At 58.0% G+C, this 27,460-nt stretch overlaps 1 protein-coding gene across 10 annotated transcripts in view; it reads left to right on the forward strand.

Moving 5' to 3' along the window:
• Positions 1-27,460, forward strand: part of STIM1 (stromal interaction molecule 1) — a 72,414-nt gene that overhangs the window by 36,617 nt on the left and 8,337 nt on the right. For 3 of the 10 annotated variants that reach the window (XM_058857085.1, XM_058857094.1, XM_058857118.1), the window contains 8 exons: positions 1,730-1,841; positions 3,017-3,132; positions 8,150-8,327; positions 10,536-10,713; positions 15,621-15,788; positions 17,248-17,348; positions 18,034-18,269; positions 23,211-23,583. In XM_058857085.1, the coding sequence (XP_058713068.1) occupies positions 1,730-1,841; positions 3,017-3,132; positions 8,150-8,327; positions 10,536-10,713; positions 15,621-15,788; positions 17,248-17,348; positions 18,034-18,269; positions 23,211-23,583 (1,462 nt within the window). Of the gene's footprint in view, positions 1-1,729; positions 1,842-3,016; positions 3,133-8,149; positions 8,328-10,535; positions 10,714-12,292; positions 12,348-15,620; positions 15,789-17,247; positions 17,349-18,033; positions 18,270-20,110; positions 20,192-23,210; positions 23,584-27,460 lie in introns of those variants that run through there. The other 7 variants (XM_058857075.1, XM_058857065.1, XM_058857126.1 and 4 more) reach the window with 6 other exon arrangements.

Consider the following 27,460-nt stretch of genomic DNA (forward strand, 5'->3'; position numbering starts at 1 on the left):
CCACTCTCTGAGCTCCATCTCTGAGCCCTCTTATCTCCACCAGAGCCTTCGTCTCCCTCAGCTCTCCCAGATCCCTCATCTCGCTCATCTCTCTCATCTTATTTCTCTGAGCTCCAGCTCCCTCAGCTCTGTGAACTCCCTCAGCTTCCTCATCTCCCTTATCTTTCTCCACTTCATCAGCCCAATCAGCTCCCTCATCTCTCCCAGACTGCTGATCCCTCCTCTCCCTCAGCTCCCCGTGGGTGGTGTTGGGCTCCCTGGAGCTTGGGAAGATGTTTCTCCTGCTCGTGGGCCCGCTCAGGGCTGGCACTGCAGCAGAGCCCTGCAGCCCTGCCCACAGCAGGGACAGAGGATGATGAACTGAAGTGTGACAAAGCTCCAATAAAAACGTCTGCTGTGTCCAGGCCAGCTTGGATGGGGCTGGGAGCACCTGGGACAGTGGGAGGTGTCCTGCCCATGGCAGGGGTGGCTCTGGGTGGGCTCTGAGGTCCCTCCCAATCCAAACTAATGTGGCATTCTGGGATTGTCTTTGTATTCAGAGCACTGCTGTAAGTACAGCACAACAAAGTGGCAAAGGCACGAGCTTGGTTTCCTAAGGTTCCCTCACTTACGGCTCTGGAGCTGCAGGAGAGCTCCAAAAATAATCCACTGGTGCCAAGGGGAGGAGGTTTAGGAGCAAAGTTCAGCTGGTTCACTTGTGCTGCAGCACCTGCTCCACCTCCTCCCACAGATCCCTTCTCAAGTCAGTTTTCTCTGGTATTCATGTTTATTCTGGTATTCATATGTGCATTTTTTAGTCAAAGCTCAGAGAGAATCCCAGACTGGTTTGGGTTGGGAAGGGACCTCAGAGCCCACCCAGAGCCACCCCTGCTGTGGCAGGGACACCTCCCACTGTCCCAGGTGCTACAGGCTCCATCCAGCCTGGCCTGGGGCACTGCCAGGGATGGACAATCCATCCTGGAAGCCAAATCCTCTGGATGGTCCCTGGATCTGGAGCAGGGGGTGAGGCTTCAGAAGCTGACCTCAGGGCTTTGGGCATGTGATGAGGATGAACATTCCCTGGTGGGAGTTTGGAGGCAGCAGGATCACCTGGCTGATGGAAATGCCAGTGATCCCAGCTGTCACCTGGCAGCACTTTGGGTGTTGGCCCTGCCAGGGTGCCAGGCCTGAGCTCTGCTGGTGCAGTGGCAGGAGGTGGAGCCCCTGCTGCTCCTCTATCTGATGGCCTCCTTGCATGTGTTAATTTGGGGAGCCGGGAACACACGGGAAAACCAGCCCTGGGAAAGGAGTGCTGTCACAGGGAAAGCTCCAGGCAGCTCTTCCCACACCATGTGGGGGCTGTCGGGGCTCAGGTGCAGCAGAACTTCAGGAGTTCCTGGAGTCTGGGCAAAAATATTCCCATGAGGGGGGGCTGAGGTCCTGCAGGACTGCCCAGAGTGTCACACTGCCAGAGGGCAGGGCTGGATCTTGGGATCTTGGGCAGGAATTGTTCTCTGGCAGGGTGGGCAGGGGCTGGGATGGAATTGCCAGAGCAGCTGGGGCTGCTCCTGGATCCCTGGCAGTGCCCAAGGCCAGGCTGGACATTGGGAGCAGCTGGGACAGTGGGAGGTGTCCCTGCCATGGCTGGGCTGGCACTGGGTGGGCTCTGAGGTCCCTCCAACCCAAACCTGTGACTCCCTGATGCTCCATGTACCCAGAATGAGCTGTTGGCCTGTTTTGCTCTCCTCAGTGTACAACTGGACGGTGGACGAGGTGGTTCAGTGGCTCATTTCCTACGTGGAGCTGCCCCAGTACGAGGAGACCTTCCGCAAGCTGCAGCTGAGCGGCCACGCCATGCCCAGGTCAGTGCCAGGCCCAGGTCAGTGCCAGGCCCAGGTCAGTGCCATGCCCTGGTCAGTGCTAGGCCCTGGTCAGTGCTAGGCCCTGGTCAGTGCCAGGCCCAGGTCAGTGCCATGCCCAGGTCAGTGCCATGCCCAGTTCAGTGCCAGGCCATGCCCAGGTCAGTGCCAGGCCCAGGTCAGTGCCAGGCCAGGGTCAGTGCCATGCCCGGGTCAGTGCCAGGCCCTGGTCAGTGCCATGCCCAGGTCAGTGCCATGCCAGGGTCAGTGCCAGGCCCTGGTCAGTGCCCACAGTGTCCCCATGGGATGTGTGCAGGGAAAGAACCAGGGCCTGAAAGGAGTCAGCTCCTGTCATCACCTGAAGTTCCTTGGCACGTGCACTGCCCAGCCTGATTCCTGCTCCAGTTGAGAGTGAAAAGAGGGGGAATTGGGGTTAGATGTAGGGCAGGAATTGTTCCCTGGCAGGGTGGGCAGGCCCTGGCACAGGGTGCCCAGAGCAGCTGGGGCTGCCCCTGGATCCCTGGCAGTGCCCAAGGCCAGGCTGGACATTGGGAGCAGCTGGGACAGTGGGAGGTGTCCCTGCCATGGCAGGGGTGGGATGGGTGGGCTCTGAGGTCCCTCCCAGCTCAAACCATTCCATGATTCCATGTAAGAGAAACACTGGCTGGGAGTCCACCTAAACTTGTTACAGGTCTGAGACACCTCAGGGCAGCTTTTTTGGATGATGGTTCCTGTTGCTGAAAAAGGATCTTTTCAGCTGACTGGGAAGGAGGGATTAACTGGGGATAAACTGAGGATGTTTCTGAGGCAGCACAGTGGGTGTCCACATTCCTTCCAAGGGAGAACTGTGGCTTATGGTCTGTGACACAGGATATAAAATTGAAATTTGGTTAAAAAGTAGTTATTAGTGATTGGTAAGACACCAAAAGATGGGAAATCAGTCCCTCATGCTGTTGGGTTAATGAATTAGGCCTGGCCCTGGTTTTTCCGGCTCTGTCCCAGTCCTAAAAATGCTGCAGCGAAGTGTCCTAGAGACACCCTGGTTCAGGGACAGCAGCAGCGAGGGATTTGTCCTGGTGGCAGGGAGCTCCCAGGCCCTGCTCCATGTCTCCCCAAGCCCTGGTGTGTTGCTGGTCCTGGTGGATGTGCCCACAGCTCATTTCTCCCCCGTTGTGCAGGCTGGCAGTGAACAACGCCACCATGATGGGGACTGTGCTCAAAATGACCGACCGCAGCCACCGGCAGAAGCTGCAGCTCAAGGCTCTGGACACGGTGCTCTTCGGGCCTCCTCTGTGTGAGTACCCCAACTCCAGCTGCCAGCCCTGGGAGGGACCCCCAAGGCCCCTTGGGTGGGGATCTGTGTGTGCTCAGAGGGCACCAGAGCCAGGCCTCTCCCAGGCTGCTCCCAGCACGGCTCCCCTGGAGCAGGAACAGGCTGTTTCTGGATGCATGGGAGCAGCTCTGGAGGCACCCTGGGCTGGCACTCCCATCTCAGAGAGCTGCTCCCAGAGGTGCAGCTGGGATCTCCCCTGTCCTGCTGGGATCCCCTGTGTGCACAGCCTGCTGCCCCACTGTGCTGCTGAGGGGTGAGGTGCCTGAGGGCAGAGATCCTGCCTGCTCCCAGGGAAGCTGCTGCCGTGTCCTGGAGCTCTCATCCTGTCCTGGCCTTTCCCGGGGCTCCACTGTCATATCCTGAGGCTCTGCTGGTGACTCAGGCTGTGAATTACCCACCTCTGGAGGAGGGAAGGAGCAGCAGGCTGGATGGGAAGGAGTTGAGGATGGCTGCTGTGAGGCCCTGGGCTCCTTTGATGCTTTATCAGGATCTCAAGCTCTCTGATGTGTGTCTCCACGCTCCAGGTGCTCCCTTTGCCACCCATATTTGCTCCCTATTAAAGGTACTTTTGTCTCTCTCCTTCCCTGGCATGGCTTTCTCCTGGGCTTTGGGTGCAGAGGCTGGAATCCCTCCTTTCCTGCTGCCCATGCTGGGGGATCACCAGAGGAATTTAGGCTGGGGCTCGTCCAGCCTCTCCCACTCCAGCACCCCCAAGTCCTTCTCCCCAGCCATTCCCACCCAATCCTGGGAAAACTGCCTGCAAGTGTGAGCCACAGTGTGAGGCTCGGCAGAGCCATGGGAAGGAAATCACAAGCCTGGGTTGTACAATCAGCCATTTTTGCCCACAGGTATTGAAAAGCCTCTTTTTGTACAGGCACAGTTTGGTTTTTATTTCTTGCCTGTGTTAAACACGAAGCTCTTTGGTGAGTTGGTGGCCTGGTGGAGCCGGCCTGGGTGAGCTCCTCCAGCAGCAGCTCCAGCCCAGCGACTCCTGTGCTGGGGGTGGAATTCCTCCAGCGCTGCTGTGTGCTGTGTGAATGGCTGAGTGAATGGCTTGTACTGGCTGGGAATTAATGTGTGTTCCCCAGGCTGGAGCTGTTCTGTTCCGCCCTGCAGCTCCCTTGGCCCCGCAGCCTGACCCTCCCCGGCTGGCGCGGATCAAAGTGCGCAGGGAAGCGCGGCGGGCGGGCTGCTCCGCACCCAGGGCTGCTCACACCCTCAGCTCCCTGCCTGGAAACCTTCCAGGCCGGGCTGGACAGGGCTTGGAGCAGCCTGGGACAGGGGAAGGTGTCCCTGCTCACAGCAGGAGGTGGAATGGTATGAGCTTTAAGGTCCCTCCCAACCCAAACCATTCCATGGTTCTATGACTGAGCATACCGGGTATGTGAGAAAAGGAAATACCCTTGAAATCTGCAGCTGAAGGGGAGATTTATCCCTTTTAAGAAGGTAAAATTTTCTGGTTTCTGGTCATCTGAATGGCTTTGGCTCCAGTCATGGGGGAGAGGCTGTTTGTCTAAACCAATTCCTTCAGGAATGGATTGCAAAACACCTTTCAGCAATGGGCTCCGTGAAGTGCTCAGTGACCTTTTAAGCTGCAGAGGCTGCTCTACACCTTTCCCAGGGGAGGTGGCTCTGGAGGGGAGCTGGGCTCTGGGGCTGTCTGAGCTGCTGGCAGTGGAATGTGGTGCACAGGTACAGAGTTTCAAGGGTTTGTCTCCTCTCTTGAAGCTCTGTGTTGCCAACGGTGTAAAAACATCGAATAAAAGCAGCCTCGGTTGGAGCCCCAGTCCTGCTGCAGGCTCCTGAGTGCAGAGACACCCTGCTGGCCATGGGGAACACAGCACGTGGGCACGGTGCTGTTCCTGCTGCTGGGTGAAGCTTTTCCCAGCCCAGGGCTCCAGGGGTGGGTGTCTGGCTCGTGGCAGAGGTTTCAACCAGTTTCCATGGCCAGTTTCCACATGGATCTGCAGGCTCCTGCTGTCCCTCCAGGTCTGGTTCCTGCTGCCAGACTCCAGCCCTGCCATTTCCTACAGCAAACAGGTCTGACCACTTCAGTTCTGTAATTAATCCAAGTGCAAGGGAGCATGGTACAATTATAATCTAAGCAAGATGAGGTGATTGCTTCTTCTGTGTCTGTCCCTTTGGGGTTCTGTTCTTGTGGTTCAGGAATTTGTCTGGCACAAAATAGCACAACTTCAGGTAAAACATGGAATCCCAGACTGGTTTGGGTTGGAGTGACCCCAAATCCCATCCAGAGCCCCCCATCCATGGCAGGGACCCCTCCCACTGTCCCAGGAGCTCCCAATGTCCAGCCTGGCCTTGGGCACTGCCAGGGATCCAGGGGCAGCCCCAGCTGCTCTGGCAATTCCATCCCAGCCCCTGCCCACCCTGCCAGGGAACAATTCCTGCCCAAGATCCCAAGATCCAGCCCTGCCCTCTGCCACTGGCAGCCATTCCCTGGCTCCTGGCAATTCCTGCAGCCCTTGGCCCCAGTCCCTCTCCAGCTCTCCTGGAGCAGCTCCGTGGCTCCTCTGGGCTCTCTCCAGCAGCTCCAGGTGCTGCTGCTGTTGGTGTCCCAGGGCTGGAGGCTCTGCAGGTGCCGCTTTGCTGCTTTTGAACTTGGGAGAGAACTTTCTGTCATTTCGGCTCTTTCCCTGCTGCTCCTGTGCCCCAGGCAGAGCCCGAGGGCACTGCGCCCGTTCCACGGAGCCTCAGATTGTTCCTGTGCAGTTCACTGTGATTTAAATCCCTCTGGATTTGTCCCTGGCAGCGGGGCTGGCACAGCCTGTTGTGCACCCGTGTGGCCATGGCTGCTCCCAGCACACCTCACACCTGCAGAGCCTGCAGGAATAGCCACATGCACCATGGAAAACAGACTGCTGTGCCTTTCTCATTTGCCTTTATTGAGGGAAGGAGGGATTTGGGAAAGGCACAGTTTTATCACGGACTGATTGTTCTGCTCAGCTGCAGGACTTGATGTCCTGCTGGGTTTGCAGCTCTGCCTGGGCTTTGTGTTTGAAAGAAGGTGAAATAATTGAACAAGGGGGAAAGGTCTGGAACTGCAGGAGGGTTGATTTGGATTAGATACCAGAAAAAAGCATCTATAATGAAGGTGAGAAAATGGAGATGCTCCCAGGGCTGGAGCCCTCTGCTCTGGGGTGCTGGACCAAGGGGGAATGGCTGCCAGTGGCAGAGGGCAGGGCTGGATCTTGGGATCTTGGGCAGGAATTGTTCCCTGGCAGGGTGGGCAGGGGCTGGGATGGAATTGCCAGAGCAGCTGGGGCTGCCCCTGGATCCCTGGCAGTGCCCAAGGCCAGGCTGGACATTGGGAGCAGCTGGGACAGTGGGAGGTGTCCCTGCCATGGCAGGGCTGGGAATGGGTGGGCTCTGAGTTCCCTCCCAACCCAAACCATTCCATGCTTCTACATTTCCATCCAAGCTGAGTTTTCCTTAGAGTTTCCTCGTTAGGGTGTCTTTGGGCAGTGCTGGTGAGGAGGAAGGATGTGTGCAAGCACTGCTGAGCAGGGCTGGCACTGGGGCAGGAGGGGGATCACGTTGGGGTGGGGCTGGCAGGGATTGCTCCAGGCAGCTCCTGGATGTGCCCAGCTCCAGCCAGGGAATGGCCCCGGCAGGGGCAGCAGGGCAGGAGAGCAGGGCTGTGGTGGCTTTGGGAGGTGGAGCACAAATCCTCTGAACACATCAGCCTTGCTGCTCTCCAGATGGGAGCTGAAAGGATTCACACTGAGGGATCTGTAGCCACTTGCCAGGATCTGCTCCCTCGGAAGAGGATGTTGTGTTAATCCATCCGGAGGGGGAGCCGGGGCCAGCTCTCACCTTGTTTAGTTCTGAGTGTTGAATTTACACTGGGTGTTTGCAGGCAGGGATGGATCACATGTGCTGGGGGTGCTTGGGTGTCTCCTGGGCCTTGGGGGGGTCCTGTCCCTGTCCCTCCGCAGGGAAAGGAGCAGCAGCACTGTCCCCCATGTGTCCCTCTGGTGTGGGGCTGCTGGGCAGCTTCCACCTCCCAGGTCCCCTCCTGTGTCCCCCCAGCTCTGCCAGTGTGACAGATGTGCTTTAGCTGGGATCAAAGAGCAGCTTGGCTTGGCTTGGGAGGGGCTTCAGCTCCTGTCTAATCCAGCCCAGCCATGGCAGGGACACCTCCCACTGTCCCAGGAGCTCCCAATGTCCAGCCTGGCCTTGGGCACTGCCAGGGATCCAGGGACAGCCCCAGCTGCTCTGGGCCACCTGCCCCCTTCAGTAGAGATATTTTTTCCCTGTACCTGGTGTGAATTGCCTGTTGTTTGGTTCAAAACTAGTGGATAATGATCACTGAAGTCCCAGCTCACTGAACTGAGCTGCTCTTTCATTTGTGGCTTTTCCAGCACACATTTGGTTGACTTAGAGGAAAAAATTGTGCTTGACTCATCTTTTTGGGCTTTGTTTAGCACTTGAGCCCCCACTTAATGACTTTCATCCTCTCACATGCATCAACACCTTTTTTTGAATTAACTGTTGAAAAAGGGAGTTTCCACGCTGAGTTGTGATTCTGATGGAAGGTTTGGCAGCTTGACAGTTGGACACTTGAGCTGCCCCAGCTCTGCCATCTCAGCAGTGTTTTGCAAGTAATTATTTTGTTCTTAGCTACCTGTGCTGCCCTGTGAGATCACAGCCACTCTGGAGAGGTTCCTGTGTGCAGTTTCCCCTGGACCACTTATTGCCAGGCAAATTGGAGATGGAAGATTAGGAATTTTATCTTTTTTTGTTATTGTTGTGTCTCCAAACCCAATAAATGTCATCAAGCTTCTCTGTTTTATCCCTTAAATATCGACCCAGCTCAACTTTTCCCTTGGTGAATCCTGTGCCACAATTCCTTGTAAGACTGCCCCGAGTTCTCCTGTCCCACCCTGGTGCAGGCACAGCCCTTTGGAGTTTCTTGCTATGATTCTGTGACTCCAGCAGTGTCTGTGCTCTCTTGCAGTGACTCGTCACAACCACCTCAAGGACTTCATGCTGGTGGTGTCCATCGTCATCGGCGTGGGCGGCTGCTGGTTCGCCTACATCCAGAACCGCTACTCCAAGGAGCACATGAAGAAGATGATGAAGGACCTGGAGGGTCTCCACAGGGCTGAGCAGTCTCTCCATGACCTACAGGAGAGGTGGGTTCCCATTGTCCGTCCAGCAGGAGCGCTCAGCTCTCCCTGCTCCTTATTCCTTTAGATTTCACAGTCACAGCCCCAGGGAATGCTTTGGGTTCAAAGGGACCTTAGAGCCTGTCCCACCTCCTGCATGTGGAATTTGTCATCCAAGGTTGTTTCACCTTGGCTTTTGATGGGGGAAAAGCGTGTTGGAGCAGTGGGAGCAATCAGAGGATTTACACATCCCCCCCTTGAATTCTTGGAGCTGTGTGGGGAAGCAATCAATACCTCAATCGAAGGGTATTGCTTGGAAAGTGAAAAAAATACATCATTTGGAAGTATGAAATAGGAATATCTGGGCTTCTGGCATATGGATCAAATCCTGCAGCCTCAGGAATGGGCTCTCTACTCCCAGGAATCACTGCAATGGTGCCAGTAAAGCTCCTGATGGGAGAACGTGCTCCAAGAGACCCTCTGGACACTTCTGGGGTCTTCTGGGACAGGGAGGAGCCCTCAGCCCTGGTGGTGACAAACCCGTGGGGTGCTCTGGCAATGGAATATTTTAAGGACAGATTTAGGAAATAACAGAGCAGGATAGTCTGTGGCTGGAACCATTTTCTGTGAGGTTTCAGTGGAGTTTGGGAGGATAAACCTTAACTAGGCTGCCCTGTGAGCTGTGAGTGGAGCCCCTCGGGGAACTCCCTGGCCACGGAGCCACACTGGCCACGTGCCCCTGGCACAAGGTCCAGTCCCCTCTGTGGCTCCAGTCCACAGCTGGTTACACACAGCCTCGTGGGGTCTTATGTTCCAGCTTGGAAATACTCCCAAAGAAAGTCTGATTAATTTTTTCTGCATCTGGGAGGAGACCGGAATCCCTTCTCTGTGTCCATCTCTTGGAGCAGCGGTGGCTGGGGCAGGAGGGCTCAGCTGGGTGGCTCCTCTGAGCTCCAAACTGGGAATGTGCCTGTGGGGAACGACCTTGGGCCCTGCTGCCGAGGGCAGAGCCACGTAAACAAGTGGATGTTTCTGGGAAGTTCAACTAATGCTCTAAAGCCCCTCAGGAAGAAACACAAAACCGCTGGAACTCGGCACTGCCTTAAGCCGGAGCAGCTCGGGAGGGCTCGTCCTCCACAGAGGGCACCGAGCTCAGGGGCTGGGAGGTGAAGGGGGGACTTTGGGAGCTTCCTGAAGGGAAATATTCCTTCACTTGCTCATCCTTGCCCAGTGGGGCTCAGCTGGGGTCTTCAGCTGCCACAGGAACAGCAAAAACTCCGGACAGCCCCAGTGCTCCTGGAGAAGTTGTGCTGGAGTTCTGCTCAGAGATGTCTTTGCCAGAGATGGAAGGGCCTGGCTGTGCTGGCTGGGTGAGGCTCAGTGCTGAGCAGACCCTGGAAGGCACAGGATGCCTCTCCAGTGCCACTGCTGCTGGAATTTGAGGAGTTGGGAACATCCATACCAAACCCCAGTCTTTATTCATCTTCAGAGCAGCTTTGAGAACATCCTGCAGCACTGACGCTTCCAGCCCATTGAGTGACTCAGCAGGATCAAGCTTTGGCATGTCCTGCTGAAGCCTGAGAGGGGTGGGCAGGTGTGCTTTGGAGATGCATGCATTGTATGGAAGCTCCTGGGCTGTGAGCCCCTGGGTGACACTGGGATGCTCTCTGAGAGTCACTGGCCCAGCTAACGCCCTGCCAACCTCACAGCCTTGCTGGGAGCCTCAGCACAGCTCAGCTCCTCATGGAAGATCCCACTGATCCATGGAGATCCAGGCTTTCATTGCTGCCACCATTCCTGAGTTGTTGCCATATATTCCTACTGATAAAACTCTGTCATGGAGAGGAATGAGACCGTCCAGGCAAGATGAAGACATGTCTGAATTTGCAGGAGGAATGCAGAGCCATCCCTTCTGGGTGGTCTGATATGCTCTGGCAGATTTTCCCCTGCTTTGTTTTATCAAAGTCTTCACTTTGGTAAAAATACCAAAAATTGATCTTAGTTTGAGACTCATTAGAGGAAATCCGGATGTGCTTTGGAAAACAAAGGAATCCTTGGTATTTGATAAATAAATAAAGCTGAGACTGAGCAGCTGACAATTCCTTTCTTCCCAGCCTAGGTGAACAGGGCAGGGTCAGGTGGGCAGCCCTGGGTCCTGGTCCTGGTCCTGGTCCCAGTCCTGCACTGTCCCAGGTCTGGCCCAGCACTGGCTCTGTCTCTCTCTGTGTGCTGCAGGCTGCAGAAGGCGCAGGAGGAGCACCGCTCAGTGGAGGTGGAGAAGGTGCACCTGGAGAAGAAGCTGCAGGACGAGATCAGCATTGCCAAGCAGGAGGCACACAGGCTGCGGGAGCTGCGCGAGGGCACCGAGAACGAGCTCAGCCGGCAGAAATACGCTGAGCAGGAGCTGGAGCAGGTGAGGGCTCACCTGGGGGGATGAACCTCCACAGAGATGTGGTCCTGAGGGCAGTGCTGCTTCATCCCTCTGGGAAATCACAGAAACACAGAGTGTCTGCATCAGGAGGGCTCTTAAAGCCCACCCATTCCCAGCCCTGCCATGGCAGGGCCACCTCCCACTGTCCCAGCTGCTCCCAATGTCCAGCCTGGCCTTGGGCACTGCCAGGGATCCAGGGGCAGCCCCAGCTGCTCTGGCAATTCCATCCCAGCCCCTGCCCACCCTGCCAGGGAACAATTCCTGCCCAAGATCCCAAGATCCAGCCCTGCCCTCTGCCACTGGCAGCCATTCCCTGGCTCCTGGCAATTCCTGCAGCCCTTGGCCCCAGTCCCTCTCCAGCTCTCCTGGAGCCCCTTCAGGCCCTGCAAGTGTGTGGGGCTGCCCTGGAGCCATGGCCCTGGCACCAACAAAGGCATTTCCCAGTGCTGGGCCCAGTGCTGGCCTCAGGGACACCACTGCTCACTGCTCTGCACCACCTCTGGATCCAGTGATGCTGCTTCTGCCTTTGCTTTCCCACTCCCCTTTGTGGAGGAAAAGCTCCAGGTCTCTTTTCCGTGGTGTCCATGACACATCTCAGTCAGTGCCGTGGTGCCAGACAGGGCAGGTGCTGGTACCTTGTGACATCCCAGCAGGAGCAGAGGGGTTGGACTTGCCCTGGAGCTGCACCCTCTGGGATTTCTGACACCCTTCCTAGTCCATAAATCATCTCTTTAAGTGTGTTCATGGTTTTAGGTCAGATTTGGAATGAGTTCAGTTATGCTTTCTGTGTTTTCTAGTGGATCAGAGGGTGTGTAAGGGTTGGGAAAACCTTCTGAGACCATCAAGTCCAGCCACTGCCAAGGCCACCACTGACCATGTCCCCAGTTGCCAATTGTTGTTAAATCCCTCCATGGATGTGACTCCAGCACTGCCCTGGGCAGCCTGTGCCAGGGCTGGACAGCCCTTTCCATAAGGAAATTTCCCCAGTATCCAACCTTAGCCTCCCCAAACCTACAGGAAAATCCAAACCCACAATCCCAGTAGCTGCTTCCTGTCTCACCTGAGGGACAATTCTCAGCTGGCTCTAAGTTAGAGATGAGTTTAGGCTGAAACTGGGAGCCAGAGCTGCGTGAGCCAGGCAGGTTCCTCGATGTTCCAAGGCCACGTGTGTCTCCTCACAGTCTTTTCTGCCACCGTGGAGGAAGGGGAAGCAAATGAGGCAGGAATGCAGGGCTTCCCCTGGCAAGGCAGGACCAGGTGTCCTGGGAGCCCTGGGGCAGTGCAGGGTGCAAATTCCCGCTGTGCCTGGGACAGCAGCAGAGCCTTGGTGCCGTTTCCAGGAGTGCTCTTACCCAGCCTCCTCCCGTGGCCAGCCCTCCTCTCCCGGGGGCCACTGAGCTCCCTTCCCTGGGCTGTGCATCCTGCCACGGACACTGGGGCTCTGTGCTCTGACCCACATGGGCTGGGGGGGCCTCAGGTGGGCCTCAGGTGCCCAGCCCTGGCTCCCAGCCCCAGCCCAGCTCTCACCCCTTGCGCTTCCCCCTGCGTTCCCGTTTGGAAGGAGCCCGGGCAGGCGGTGTGGACGTGGCCTCTGGGGTTCCTCGGTCCCTGGGCAGGTGAGTACTGGAGTGTCCCACCTGAGCACTGCGTGACCATAACCCCAGCACCGTGCCAGCAGCTCCAGGACACTCGTGACATTAACCAGGCACCCCTGTGACCCCACAGCTCCTCCCAGTTCAACATTTCCTGCTCCCGGGGAGCATTAACCCAGACCTTCTGCACCAGCTGGTTCTTAACACCAAAGCCACACTGGAGGGTTTGGATGGTCCTGCTGGAGCTGGGGATGGAGACATGTCCCTTTCCCAGGATCTTCATCCATCCCTCTCTCCTCACTGGGTCACCCTCCACAGACACCCATGGGGCCACGGACCCAGAGAACACAGAGAAATGTGGAATAGAATCCCAGAGTGGTTTGGGTTGGACAGACCTTAAATCTCATCCCATTTCCAGCCCTCCACTGTCCCAGCTGCTCCCAATGTCCAGCCTGGCCTTGGGCACTGCCAGGGATCCAGGGGCAGCCCCAGCTGCTCTGGCAATTCCATCCCAGCCCCTGCCCACCCTGCCAGGGAACAATTTCTGCCCCAGATCCCATCAAATCCTACTCTCAAGCCATTCCCTGGCTCCTGGCAATTCCTGCAGCCCTTGGCCCCAGTCCCTCTCCAGCTCTCCTGGAGCCCCTTCAGGCCCTGCAAGGGGCTCTGAGCTCTCCCTGGAGCTTCTCCTGTCCAGGTGAGCACCCCCAGCTCTCCCAGCCTGGTCCAGCCCTGGAGCATCCCTGTGGCTCCTCTGGGCTCTCTGCAGCAGCTCCAGGTGCTGCTGCTGTTGGTGTCCCAGGGCTGAAGGCAGCACTCTGGGGGTCTCACCAGGGCAGAGTACAACTTTTTTATAAATTTCCATATAAATTGTTGCTCTTAGTGATCCAAATGAAATCTCAAAGATCTTCCCAGGAGAATGGAGACACACAAAGTAACTGCTGTTTGCACGGATTCCCTGCAGAACCACGAGGGTTTGGGTCGTGGACACTCATTTTAGCCACTGGTCCTTGCCTGTTCCTCAGCACTTCCCTTTCCCACCATTCCCTAAAATCATTCCTGTCAGCGTTACGAGCACTCCTCCACCCCAGCCACCAGTGACAGATGTCCTACCCGTGTTTTCTCCACATTCCCAAATCCCAGATGCCTGTGTGTGAGGGTCTGAGCTCTCTGGGGTGGGAGCAGCACCTGGCTCTGCTGGTGCCCAGGGGGAAAAGCCAGGAAGAACCCGGGCTCTGGGGCTGGGTTTGGCACTCTGGGACTGATTTGGGCAATTTTCCACTGAACAGCCCTAAATCACACACAGACAGTAGAAGTGTTTGACCTCTTGTGTGTGGTGCCTTGGGGCTGCTCCTGCATGGATGGATGAAACAGGGAGTTTCAGAGTCTCTGCCTGTACCCCGGGGCTCCTGGCTCCCCCCTGGGCTGGGCTCACCGAGATGTGATGAGTTAAAGACATGCAGGGAAAAGCTCCAAGCGTGAGCAATCCTTCACAAAAACACTTCTGCATCCGCCCACCGCCGTGAGGGAAAGGGCTGAGTCCGTGGGCTGGGACTGCAGGAGCAGGGGAGCTCTGGGAGCTGTTCTGGGTGGGAGGCAAAGCTGTTGTGCAGTGTGAAACCACAGCCCGCTGAGCTTGGGGTGCCGTGGTGTGTCCCAGCCTCATGGTGTGTCCCCAGCCCCGTGGTGTGTCCCAGCCCCACGGTGTGTCCCCAGCCCCATGGTGTGTCCCAGCCCCATGGTGTGTCCCCAGCCCCGTGGTGTGTCCCAGCCCCATGGTGTGTCCCAGCTGTGTGTCCCAGCCCCACGGTGTGTCCCAGCCCCACGGTGTGTCCCAGCCCCGTGGTGTGTCCCAGCCCCCTGGTGTGTCCCAGCCCCATGGTGTGTCCCCAGCCCTGTGGTGTGTCCCCAGCCCCCTGGTGTGTCCCAGCCCCCTGGTGTGTCCCCAGCCCCGTGGTGTGTCCCAGCCCTGTGGTGTGTCCCAGCTGTGTGTCCCAGCCCCACGGTGTGTCCCTGCCCCATGGTGTGTCCCCAGCCCTGTGGTGTGTCCCCAGCCCTGTGGTGTGTCCCCAGCCCTGTGGTGTGTCCCCAGCCCTGTGGTGTGTCCCCAGCCCTGTGGTGTGTCCCAGCTGTGTGTCCCCAGCCCTGTGGTGTGTCCCAGCCCTGTGGTGTGTCCCAGCCCCGTGGTGTGTCCCCAGCCCTGTGGTGTATCCCAGCTGTGTGTCCCCAGCCCCATGGTGTGTCCCAGCCCCGTGGTGTGTCCCCAGCCCCACGGTGTGTCCCAGCCCCGTGGTGTGTCCCAGCCCCATGGTGTGTCCCAGCTGTGTGTCCCCAGCCCCATGGTGTGTCCCCAGCCCCATGGTGTGTCCCAGCTGTGTGTCCCCAGCCCCATGGTGTGTCCCAGCTGTGTGTCCCCAGCCCCATGGTGTGTCAATGCAGTGTGGGACACGCTCCCTCCTGCAGGGCTGGGAGAGCCCCTCCACAGTCTGGGCACTGCAGGAGACCATTCTTGGTGGTGTCCACCACCCAAGGCTGTCCTGTGAGGCTGCAGTGTCCTCAGCTGCCTTCTCACTCCCTCTAATCCTGTATCTCTGTGGGATGTCAGGGCGTGCAGGAGCCTGGGCTGGGGTGGAAGGAGAGACCCCAGGAATGGCTGATCCAGCCTGGCTGTTTCTTTTCCTGACCAGCAGCACATGTTCTGTGTCTAAATATTTTTCTCACTTTCTCCATGTGGAAGTTGTTTCCTGACGAGCTCCCTGGGCTTGGCTCGGAGCTGTGGTGAGACAGGGATCGCCTGCGCGGTCCTGTCAGGGATTCTGCCTGTGCAGGAGGATCTGGGGGAGTTACAGGGAGCTCTGCACGGGTTTCTGGAGGCTGCACAAAAGCCCCAGAGCATCCTCCATGCGAGTCAAATCCCTTTTCACAGCCCTGAGCAGCGTGCCATCGGCTCCAGGGGCTTTTCCCGTGGCTCATGGCAGAGGAGCTGGCGGGGAGGGGTGGAGAGGGAGCACGGCCTGGCGCTGGCTGGGAATTCCCGAGGCAGGAGCTCGCTTCTAGGATGGCAGCAATGGCCCGTGGGGGGTTCTGGTGCCGGGAGCAGCAGCCTGGCGCCTGGGTGGCTCCTCTCCCGCTGTCCCCAGCACGCCACCGCTCCTCCAGAGGACTTTTCCTGCTGCCAGCACTAGGATGAAGCCGCCTGGGAAGTCCTTTCCCGTTTGGCAGCAGCAGGGGATGATGAGCTGCGGGAGGGCCGTGTCCCCATGGCTGCTCCACGGTGTCCCGGGCACTTCTCCGCAGGTGCGGATGGCGCTGAAGAACGCCGAGAAGGAGCTGGAGTCCCACTGCAGCTGGGCCGCCCCCGAGGCTCTGCAGAAGTGGCTGCAGCTGACCCACGAGGTGGAGGTGCAGTACTACAACATCAAGAAGCAGAACGCAGAGAAGCAGCTGCTGGTGGCCAAGGAAGGGGTGAGAGCTGGAGCGGCCTCGTGCTGGGTCTGTGGGGAGGTCTGGGGAGGGAAGCCTGGAGAGCTGATTTCTGTGCATCTTCTTTGTTTTGTGCAATCCCAGGCTGGGTTGGGTTGGGTTGGGAGGGACCTTAAAGTTCATCTCGTTCCCTGGGTAGGGGCACCTTTGATTATCCCAGGCTGCTCCCAGCCCCAATGTCCAGCCTGGCCTTGGGCACTGCCAGGGATCCAGGGGCAGCCCCAGCTGCTCTGGCAATTCCATCCCAGCCCCTGCCCACCCTGCCAGGGAACAATTCCTGCCCAAGATCCCATCCAGCCCTGCCTTCCCTCAGCTCAGGGCAGTTTCCCTCCATGCCTTAAATCTGCACCTTGTAAAAGTGCAGCACAAGCAAGGTGTGAGCAGGGGCTGAGCAGGAGGATGAGGATGAGGATGGGGATGGGGATGAGGATGAGGATGCTGAGCCATGGGCTCTCAGGGTGGGCAGGTCCCAACCTGGGCACTGTTGGAGCCTGGAGCCCTGGGAATCTGGGGCAGGGATTGCTGCCCTGGGTACTTGGGAGGCTTTGTAACCTCCCAGCACAATCCCTGCTGCAGGTGAGGAGCATGCACAGGCAGTGGAATCCTGAGATCTGAGGTGAATCACTGCTGCGTTCCCAATCCAGGATTTTGTGTGCCAGCCCTGAGGGATGAGCCCAGGGAGCTGTTGTGACTTGTCCTCGTCCCCATGGCCATACAGAGCTAGCAGAGCTGGCAGGAGGGAAAACTCTTGTCTGCCTTAATCTGCTTTGATTGGGAACATTTTACCATTCCAAGTTTTCCTTTATCTTTGTCAGTTCTTGCATCCACATCCTTGGCATTCCTCAGTGCCAGGTTCATGCCACGGGGCTGGGAATGGAAGAACTCTGGGAGGAGACTTTAATTTGTGATACAATGATACAAATGACCTCAAACCAAAAATCTTCCCCAGCCCACACCCTGGGGTGTGTTTGGTGGTTACTCACAGGAGAGAGCAGCCAGTGTGTGAGAGCCCTTCACTGAGTGAGGTTCCTGGTTGATGGAATCATGGAATGGTTTGGGTTGGAGGAACCCTTGGAGACCTTTGAGTCCACCTATTCCCCGAGCAGTGCCCAGGCCACCACTGCCCCACATCCACAGGGCTGTGAAATCCCTCCAGGGATGGGGACTCCAACTCTGCCCTCAAAGTTCAGAAAGAATTTTTCAGTCCAGTTCCATCTTGATTTTTTGGGAAACTGGGGGAGGGGAGCATGAAATCCCCAACCTGGTACTTGCTGCTGGTGAATTCCTCACCCCAGTGTCAGGGAGAACAGCATTCCCACTATTCCCACATGTGCAGGCAGCTGCAGGGACTGTTCCTGTCCCAGCCCATCCAGGATGTCCATGGCCTGGGGGAGACATCAGGTTGTTCTCTTCCTCTGACCTTCCTCTGTTGATATTGCAGGCTGAAAAGATCAAAAAGAAGCGAAACACCCTTTTTGGAACGTTCCATGTCGCTCACAGTTCCTCTCTGGATGATGTTGATCATAAAATCTTAACTGCAAAGTGAGTGTCTGCTCAACACCTCCCTCATCCCTGCCTCTCTCCACCCCTCCCCTGGCCCAGGCAGCAGTGGCCTCACCTCTGCAGGGCTTTGGGGCTCATTTTGCTGAACTTCTCTTGTCCTCAATGACCTGGGGTTGGACTTGCTCCTCTTCTGATTTTACCTGTGAGAAACAAGGGATCACAGTTACCTGGAGCAAATAAAAGTCCTGCCAGAACGAGCTTCCAGGAGGCTGCAGGACCCTTAAGGGATTGTCATGGAATGGTTTGGGTTGGGAAGGGACCTCAGAGCCCACCCAGTGTCACCCCAGCCATGGCAGGGACACCTCCCACTGCCCCAGCTGCTCCCAATGTCCAGCCTGGCCTTGGGCACTGCCAGGGATCCAGGGGCAGCCCCAGCTGCTCTGGCAATTCCATCCCAGCCCCTGCCCACCCTGCCAGGGAACAATTCCTGCCCAAGATCCCAAGATCCAGCCCTGCCCTCTGCCACTGGCAGCCATTCCCCCTTGTTATTATCCCTGGACACTTGAGCTTTGCTGCATTTTTTAATTGCTGTACTCCTGGAACTGGGATGAGAAGTGTCTGGGATTTCAGGATGCACAGCTGACCCCATGGGCTCTCCTGCAGGTGATTTAGGGGGTGTTTTCCCTTCGCTGCCTCCATTGTCCCTGTGTGTCCCTGTCCCCAGACAAGCTCTGAGCGAGGTGACGGCGGCGCTGCGGGAGCGGCTGCACCGCTGGCAGCAGATCGAGCTCCTCTGCGGCTTCCAGATCGTCAACAACCCCGGCATCCACTCCCTGGCCTCCGCCCTCAACATCGACCCGGGCTGGATGGGCACGCCCCGGCCCAACCCCTCCCACTTCATCATGACCGACGACGTGGATGACCTGGACGAGGAGCTGGTGTCACCCATGTCCATGCAGTGTACGTCAGCCCTGGGAATGGGGGATCCCTGGGAATGGGGGATCCCTGGGAATGGGGGCTCTCTCTGCTGGGCTTGGGGGCTGTGACACAGAGCTGACCTGCATCTGTAGTTCACCTGCATCAGGAGGGATTGATCCAAGTTGGGGTTTCCATGCCCAAAGACCACAGTTGGTCCATTGGGATCAGGAGCATCCCTAACAGGGCAGGCTCCACTGCTGGGGTTGTTGGGAGCCTGTTAATTCCAGCAGAACTGGTAATTTAGCAAGTTAATCATCATTCCATTCTATCTGTGCTGTTCTGGTGAACTCAGTGATTGAAGCATTTACCAAAAACCCCCCGGCCAAAGGCATGGGTAGCCATGGCAGTGAGACAGGAAGAGGAATTATCCCCATGTCCCCTTTGCCTGGGCACTTTTTTGGGATTTAAAGGACTCAAAGCTCCCTCTCCTGAGGCACAGCTGGACCTGCACCATTCTGGGTGGGAGCAGCAGTCTGCTCACCTGGGGGTCCTGTTAAACATCCCCTGGAGCAGAGGCTGGGCTCCGTTTGCCCAGCTCTGTGCAGGGCTGGGGGTCACCCAGGGGGACATCCTGACCCTCTTGGTCAGTGACAAAGAGCTCCCAGGGTGGCTGTCCCTGCTCCACCGAGCCCAGATCCCACACAGAGAGGGCTGGGCATGGATCACCCTGTGCCTCTGAGCCCTCAGCTGCTGAGCTGGGCTGGGTGACACTGTCACCTCCTGTGCAGCAGCTGGGACTCAGCCCTGCCTGTTCCTGCCTTTAGCTTGCCCAGATCCTGCCTTGCTTCTCCCAAAAGGGCGTTTTCCAAATAGTTTCCCACTGGGTATGAGAGAGTGAGAGAGCTGAAGAGCAGTGCCAGGGGCTGGGGGCACAGGAGCAGCCCCTGGCCAGGGCTGTCAGTGAATCAGGGAGTCACAGAGGGCACTGGGTTTGAAACTCACCCAGTTCCACCCCCTGCTTCCACCCACACCTGCCACTGTCCCCAGCTGCTGGCAGCCACAGCTGCTCTGGCCACTCTGCACCATCTCATCCAAGGCAGGGCTGTGTGGGCAGCAGGAGGAGGAGCACAGGGGTCTCGGGGCTGGCACTGTGTGCTGCAGGAGGTGCCCTCTGTGCCAGGGCCACGTCCCCTCAGCCTGGGGCTCAGCTTTGGTGCTGAGGGGGGCTCAGGGCAGGGGGAGACAGAGCTTTGGGTGGTGCAGGAGGAACAGGGGTGCTGCAGACTCAGGGCTTGGAGACACGGTTTGTGGGATCAGGTGTGCTTGGGGATGGTTACAGCTTCAGGGAACAGAGACCTCCTGCTCTTTGTCACCACCAGTCACCATCAGAATCCAGATGGACGTGTCTGATAAAGGCCTGGCACAGCCCCAGCTGGGCACTGATGGCAGGGATGCTTGGGAAAGTCCCAGGTGACACCTGAGACCTCAGCTGGGCCAGGTGTGAGCCTTCAATCCTGATTTCAGCCTCAGCTTCTTCACACTTGAGACCCCTGGAGTGAGATTTCCAGGGAGCAGTTCCAGTTCCACCATGGCAGAGCTGGGCAGAGAGCCTGCCCCCTTTGTGCCCTGCTGTGTGCCCAGCTGCCCCCCTGTCCCTCCCTGCAGCTGACACACCCTGCAGCGAGCGCTGGGCGCTCCAATTCCCAAAGCAAAGGAGCCTTTCCCTGGAGGATTTTTTCCCTTTGTGTACAAACCCTGCCTTAGGAGAGCAGTGCCGAGTTTCCCCTGCTCAGATGTGTCACTGAGGACCCGTGGTGCTTCTCCCAGTAAATCCCATCTCTCTCTTTCCTGTTTTTCCTGTTCCCACCTGGCTGCCCCCCCAGACGCAGCCTGGCTTTTCGGGCGCAGGTTCAGCGACCGCTCCTCGCTGTCCTCGGAGGATCAGTCCCTCTGGAAATACCCTGGTTTGGTTCTCTTCAATTATATTTTCTTTTTTTTTCTTTCTGCCCTCTGGCCTTTTTCTGGACTAAAATACATCCACCAGTTTCCCACCTTTCTGGCACAGGAACTAATGAATGTATCTCTCCTCACTGAGCCATTGCCACCTGTACTAACCCTGGGAAGAGTCTGGTGGGATGAAGAAGAATCTCAGCTGCAGCTCCCACGTGCTCCTGGGTGCAGTTAGGGAATCTGGAGGGTTGGACTCACTCCATTTTACCCCTGAGGTGGAGATGAAGGACCCAGTGAGGCCAGGAGGAGGTGACAGCATTCCCTGTCCCATCCCACCTCCTTCCCTGCTGCCCCATCCCTCCCTGCAGGTGCAGCTGGTGCCGTGCTCCCTCAGAATCCCTGGATGAACTCTTGGGGAAAGCTGTTCCCTGGAGCCCCAGTGCCCCCTGGGGAGCAGGGCTGAGCGCTGGCTGTCATGGGAGGGAGCAGATGATGTGCCAGCCCTTCCCTTCCCTTCCCTTGCCATGCTGGCTGCTCGTGTGGGGAGTGTTGGGAAACCTGGGGCTGGCAAGCGAGGCCCCAGCCTGTGCTCCAGAGCAGGGTGAGCCTTGGAGAGGGAGAGCACAGAGGTGGGAAGTACTGAGTGGGGAAATGAGGGGTGGAACACCAGGAAAAAAACTGGGAATCCTTAGGGAAAAAAGCTTGACCCAAGGGAGAAAGAAACCTGTAGCAGAAACCCATCACCCCAGTGAGTTACTCTGCAGTCAGATCCCTGTGAGCCCTGCACAGTGAGATGCCAAATTGGTATTGAAGCTTTGGAGCTGGAAAAAAAAACATATCTTGCAATAGAAGGTGGATTGTGTGAAATTCCAGGTTCTGGAATGGATGGGCACTGTAGGGAGCAAGGAGCAGCAAACCTGAGCAGTGGGAAAGACCAGGATTCACCTTGGGGGTGTGGAAACAGCCAAGTTGCCAGAATTATTCCTTCTTATTCCTTCTTCCACTGGAAATATATCCCAGTGGATCCTTCAGTCCTGAGTCATTCTGCCAGAGGAGCCCTGTGTGTCCAGCTGGGAGTTTCCAGAGCTGGTTCTTCCATTCCCAAAGGAGCTCTCCTCCTCCTCCATTCCTGAGCTTTCCTGTCTCTGCATCTTTTTAACCCATTTGTACATTAATTTCTTATGCACATAAGAAATCCTGAGCAATCCTGAACACCTTATCTCCTGCCAAAGGAGGAACATCTTGTATGGAATGGCAGCAGGGGGATGGAATAAAGCCAGCCTGCTTGGCTTGGGATGGGGCTGCAGCCCCAGGATCCCGTTTTCCATGGAGGATAGGAGCATTCCCAAGGCTCCAGGCAGGTGAAGGGGCCTCCCCTGGCTCTGGGGGTGACCCTGGGGCAGGTGTGGGGCACAGGCAGCTGCTCAGGGATTGCTGGGCTCCACTTCAGGAGCTGGGGCTCCAAAGGACTTTCCCCCAACCAAGGGGAATTGGCAACCAGAGAATATTTGTCAGGTTGGGGGTTGTTCTGATCAGTCATGGTGCTCATGGGACAGGCTGGGAGCAGGTGAGGCCACTCTGGGGCCAGAGTCACCAGTTCAGGCATGGAGGAGTCAGGCATGAATCCCAGAAAGTCTGGGCTGGAGAGACCCCAAATCCCACCCATTCCCAGCCCTGCCATGGCAGGGCCACCTCCCACTGTCCCAGCTGCTCCCAATGTCCAGCCTGGCCTTGGGCACTGCCAGGGATCCAGGGGCAGCCCCAGCTGCTCTGGCAATTCCATCCCAGCCCCTGCCCACCCTGCCAGGGAACAATTCCTGCCCAAGATCCTCAACCCCAATATTTTCAACCAAGCAGGGAACTGCCCCTGGATCCCTGGCAGTGCCCAAGGCCAGGTTGGACACTGGGGTTTGGACACCTGGGGCAGTGGGAGGTGTCCCTGCCATGGCAGGGCTGGGAGGAGATGATCTTTAGGGTCCCTCCCGACCCAATCCCCTGCACGATTCCATGGTGCCGGTGCTTTGCTCCTGGTGCTGCCCCTGCACAGCGATGCTCAAGCAGAGCTGAGCTCCAGGAGTGCAGCTTCAGGTGCCAGCATCGACCTGCTCACCTGGGGCTCCTGCTGTGGGCTGTGAAGGTGCCACCAGGGCAGCAGGACTGGAGCCATGAGTGCCTGTGAGGGTGGAATGGCCCTGGAAGTGCCCCGTTCTCAGGTGGTGGCTCCAGGGGGGATGAATCACGGTGGGGTGAATCACGCAGCCACTCTCTGCGTCAGGCAAGATGCTCAGATAAGGTGTTCAGAGGCACCTACAGCAGCAATGCTGGAGTTTTCCATGGGCTGGGCATTAATCCAGCATGTTCAGCACCAGCTTAAAGCTGCTTCTGCATTAAACAGGCCTTAACTGCTGGCACGAGGTGGGACAGGGCTGGTGGCACAGGGACAGTGGGACAGGGATGGTGACACAGGGACAGTGGGACAGGGCTGGTGGCACAGGGACAGTGGGGCAGTGCCAGTGGGACAGGGCTGGTGGGGCAGGGACAGTGCCAGTGGGACAGGGCTGGTGGCACAGGGACCAGGCTGGTGCCAGTGGGACAAGGCTGGTGGCACAGGGACAGTCGGACGGTGCCAGTGGGACAGGGGTGGTGGCACAGGAGCAGTGGGACAGGGCTGGTGGCAGTGGCACAGGGCTGGTGGCAGTGGGACAGTGGGACAGGGCTGGTGGCAGTGGGGTGGTGGCAGTGGGACAGGGCTGGTGACAGTGGCACAGGGCTGGTGGCAGCGGGGCGGTGTGGGTGGCACAGGGACAGGGCTGGTGGCAGTGGCACAGGGCTGGTGACAGTGGGACAGGGCTGGTGGCAGTGGGACAGGGCTGGTGGCAGTGGGACAGTGGGACAGGGCTGGTGGCAGTGGGGTGGTGGCAGTGGGACAGGGCTGGTGGCACAGGCACAGGGCTGGTGGCAGCAGGGCGGTGCCAGTGCCAGCAGGGCTCCATGGGCCTCACTGCCCTCACTCCCCACCGTGTCTCGTTGCAGCTCCGGCCTTGCCCAGCACAGTCCGGCAGCGCCTGGTGGAGCCGCAGCACGGCCACGGATCGCAGAGGTTGGTAGAGAGTCCCGTGCCGGGGCAGCCCGAGGCCGGCCCCGTGGCCCCGCTGCGGGCGGGCCGAGTGTCCCTGCGCCGAATGCACAGCCTCAGCTCCGGACAGTCCTTCAGCTCCGACCCGCCCGGCTCCACCTCCTCCACCTCCTGCTCCTCATCCACCACCACCGCACCTGCTCCTGCTTGCCATGTCCACCCTATCTATTACCATCACACCACCTCTTATTTCCTCCAGATGGATTCCATCCCCGACCTGCCCCCTCCTGATGTCACCTCTGGAGTTCGCTGTCGCACTGGGAGCTTTGGGTATATTGCTGTTTCTTTTCTAGCTGCCTCCTGCCTGCTGTGCCTCAGAGCTGGTGCTTGCTGGGGTGCTCTTTCTCTCACATTCCTCCTGCCCTTTTTCTCCGGGCCTTTATTCCGTGGTTTATCCGCTTTTTTCCCTTCCACTGCTCTCCTGAGCTGCTGGAGCCTTTGAGGAGGATTCCATGGGCCGTCCCTGCACCCATGAGCTCAGTGTGGGCCTTCCCAAGGTGCTCTGCTGTTGTTTTACTGGAGCTGAGCAAATGAAAATTCCCAGGTGCTCGGTATTCCCTAAAGAAGGGGGTGTGAGGAGGCAACAGAACCCATCACCAAACCTGGCCTCATTTGAAGCCTGGACCTCCCTGTGCTCCTCACAAGTGAATTGCAAAGGGAACAGGATGGGTGGGGATCACGAGGTAGCAGCTGGAGAAATCTGGGATGCCAGAGTGGCAGTTCAGGAGTGACTCCTGGAGTGACCCTGCCTCTGGCTCGGTAGGGATGAGGAGTTGGGGAGTTTCGGCTCAGGAATGTCTGAGGAGGGAGCTGGAGCTGCTTCTGTTTGCTTTAGCTTGGTCCCTTGCAGTTGGCTCTGGAGAGCTGGTGCATCCTCGGGACCGGTTATCCTCCATCCCTAAATCCCAGAGCTGTCCCAGTTCACCCCACTGGTGACAGGGAGGAGCAGGAATCCCGCCTGGTGCTCCAAGGGGGCCCTGCCAGGAATGCTGTGTGTCCCAAGCACAGCACCAGGTTCCTCGGGTGGCTTTCACCCGAGGGAGACCCCAGATGTCCTCATCCCACGGCTCCTGGGTGCAGCCAGTCCCAAGTGTCCCTGCAGGTGTGGGATCCCCTGGCATCAGGGCAGGGGGTCTGTGCTCGTGGCCTCAGGTGTCTCCATGCAGGCAGTGGGAAGGCTGTGATGGACCAGGGGATGCTGTCCCTGCCAGGTACTGCCTGTGGCCCTGGACAGGTTATTCCATCTCTGTTCCATGCTTTCTCCATGGCAAAATCAGAAACGCTCTCCTGATCCTCAGTATTGGGGAGCAGGCTGCTGGGAGAAGGCTGGAAGTCTCTGGGTGAGGCAGAGGATGGCAGAAATGTCCTTCCACCATAATTTCTCCGGGCAGGGAAACATTGCCAGTCACCACATCTTCACCCATCCCAGCACGTTGTCCCATTATCCCCTTACCTGTGGGTGCCTGTGCCCTCAGGTGCTGGGATCTCTCCTGGCCTTGCTCACAGTCTCTGGTTTGGATGTTCCACCCCCTCCCTGCCCAAGCTGAGCAGCCCCAGGCACATTCTGGAGTCTGGAATTCCAAGGTGGAAATTCCTGCACCTGCTCCACAATGGAGAATTAAAGAGCAGCATCTCAGTTAATTCAGTAATGGTTGGTTGGGGATGATGAGAAGCAGTGTAATTAATTAACTCCTACCAGTGGGAGCTCCACTGCAGCTGTCCCAGTTGGACTGGTAAAAGCTGGGAATGCTGCTGGTCCCTGCTTCCACTGCCTCCCTGACTGCAGGAGGGAGAGCTCATCCTGGCAGCCTGGGGCTCATGTCCTGTGTCCAAAAGAGCTGTTTAAATGTGATTTATTCCCACCTGAGGCCCGTGGCACACGGAATTCCTGCCTGAGTCCCTGCAGACATCTGCCAGTGGCAGAGGACAGAGGGGTCCGGTGTGGGGGCCCAGGGAGGGAAGGGGGCAGTGCCAGAGGTCATTAGGAGGAGATAAGTGTGGGCTCCCCTGGTCAGAGCCCAGCTGGTCACTGCTGGGTGCCAGCAGCACTGTCCTGTCCCCGCTGCCGTGGCAAAGCCCGGCTGGTGACGCAGGAGAAGCGATGGAGTCAGAACCTCCCCCCTGGGATTTGCTCCAGCTGCCCCACACAGGCAGCTCCCCCCAGCCCACCCAGCCCTGCTCAGCCCAGCAGCAGAGACGAGGAGCTGGGTGCCCAAAGCTGTGCTTTTGTCACTTTTAATGGTTTTATCCAACTGCATCATTAGCAGATCCTGCTTTGATGCATCCCTAAAAGCGCCGCTGCCGGGCCGATGGATTGCTGCTCCTCCTTGACATCCCCGGTCCTGGATGCCTTTCCCTACATCCCTGGAGCTCCACAGCCTCCTGGGGAGGCTCAGAAAGGCCCTCCAGGGAGTCACCCCAAGGACCAGAGCAGAGCCCCAAAGATTCCTGGCTCCCTGGGTAGAAGGAATGTGCCACCCTGGTGGTGGGGGCTGCTGGAGCTCTTTAGCCTCTCCCACATCCAGCAGATGCCAAGGCTGGGCAGAGCTCACAGGAGAAACCTCTCCAAGGAGCTGCCCCCCGAGCAAGGCTGGGGATCTCCGGAGTCCTGCTGGGGTTGTGCTGGCAGGGAGCCGCTCCCTCACTCCTCACTCTTTGCTTCTCTTTTGCAATTGGCTTCAGAGGATCCGGCGCCAATAAGGTCAGAGCGGCTGCGGGGTCGGGGGGAGAGGGGCTGGAGGGGCTGGGGGTGCACACAGGTTTCTGCTGCCAGTGCCTGCCTCAGGTGGATGAAACCGATGGAGATGAGAGCCTAGCACCAAATCCCCGTGCCCAGGCCCTTCTCCACGCAGGAAGGGAGCGGCAGCCAAAGCTCAGGGAAGGGAGAGAGTCAGGAATGCAGGGAAATGAGTAATTCACAGCTCTGGCAGGGTGCAAGCCGCTGTTGGGTTTGCGTTGAGGCTGCTCCAGGCTCGGCCCCACAGCACATTTGGGAATTTGCTTTAAGAAAAGCCTTGGTCCCTGGGGCTACGTGCACGAGGGCTCTGTGGCTGCTGGAGCACACCCAGGGCAGCTCCTGGGCCACGCCGGGCTGGACCCGAGCGGGAACGCCCAGAGAAATGGGCTGCAGGGCTGGGGAAAATAGGTGTTTGTTCTCCATCCTCTTCTTCCTCCTGCTCCTCCCCTGCTCCTCCTCCCCTCTCAAGCTTCCTGTGCTCCTGGCATTCCTTACTCCATGCTTTGCTCTCTGCTTCTTTTGTTTGCCATCCCCATCTCCTCACCCTCCCTCTCTCCCTCCCGGCTCGGGTGGATCCTGGTGGGGTGGGAGGAAGCGCAGGGGGAAGCAGGTCCATCCTGCCTTAGGCAGGTGAGCGCTGGCAGGATCGCTCTGTGGAGGTGATGGGAGTGCCTGGATCCATGGAAAAGAGCAGGGAGCATTGCTGGGATGGAGGAAGGCTCGTGCTCCCAGGTATTTCCCTGTGCAGTTGCTGCTCCGTGCTTTCCAGGAGGGATGAGCTGTCAGGGGCTCCTGCTGCTCTGCAGAAACACTTCCTCTGATCCCTTCCTGGGATCCCATCAAAGCCAGCCGTGTCCTGGGATAGCTTTTCCTCTTGAAAATGTGCCACAGCAGTTCAGGAGCGTAATCCTCATGGAAATCAGTGGATACAGGCCAGGCCTTGGCTGAGCCTCATCCGGGATGATGGCAGTGTCCTGGGAATGCTCTTTCCTCCCTCTCGTCCTGGCATGGGCTCAGGAGTGTCCAGTGCTCTTGCTGCCTCTGACCCAGCCAGTGTGATCCCGGGAATCCTGTCCCTGCTGTTGTGCACTTCCTTGTGGGAGCCACCAGGAAAAGGCTCATTTGGGGCTGAAGAGAATCCCACAAGTTCCTGGCCATTGGTGTTGAGCTCCCAGAATCGGCCCGCGGGTGCCACGGGAGGAATGCCGGAGGTCCCTTGGATTGTCCCTGGCGTGGTGGCTGTGTCCTGTGTGCTGGGATGTCCCTGAGCCTGGCACAGCAGGGTGGGCACTGCTGCTGTCACCAGCTCTTCCCTGTGTCCTGAAGGAATACATTCCTGAGTCACAGCTGGAGAGATTGTGCACCAGCAGAGTTAGCTTAGGCCACTGGAATATTTGGGAATTGTGCTCT

This window comes from Poecile atricapillus, chromosome 1, assembly GCF_030490865.1.
Source record: "Poecile atricapillus isolate bPoeAtr1 chromosome 1, bPoeAtr1.hap1, whole genome shotgun sequence".
NCBI lineage: Eukaryota > Metazoa > Chordata > Aves > Passeriformes > Paridae > Poecile > Poecile atricapillus.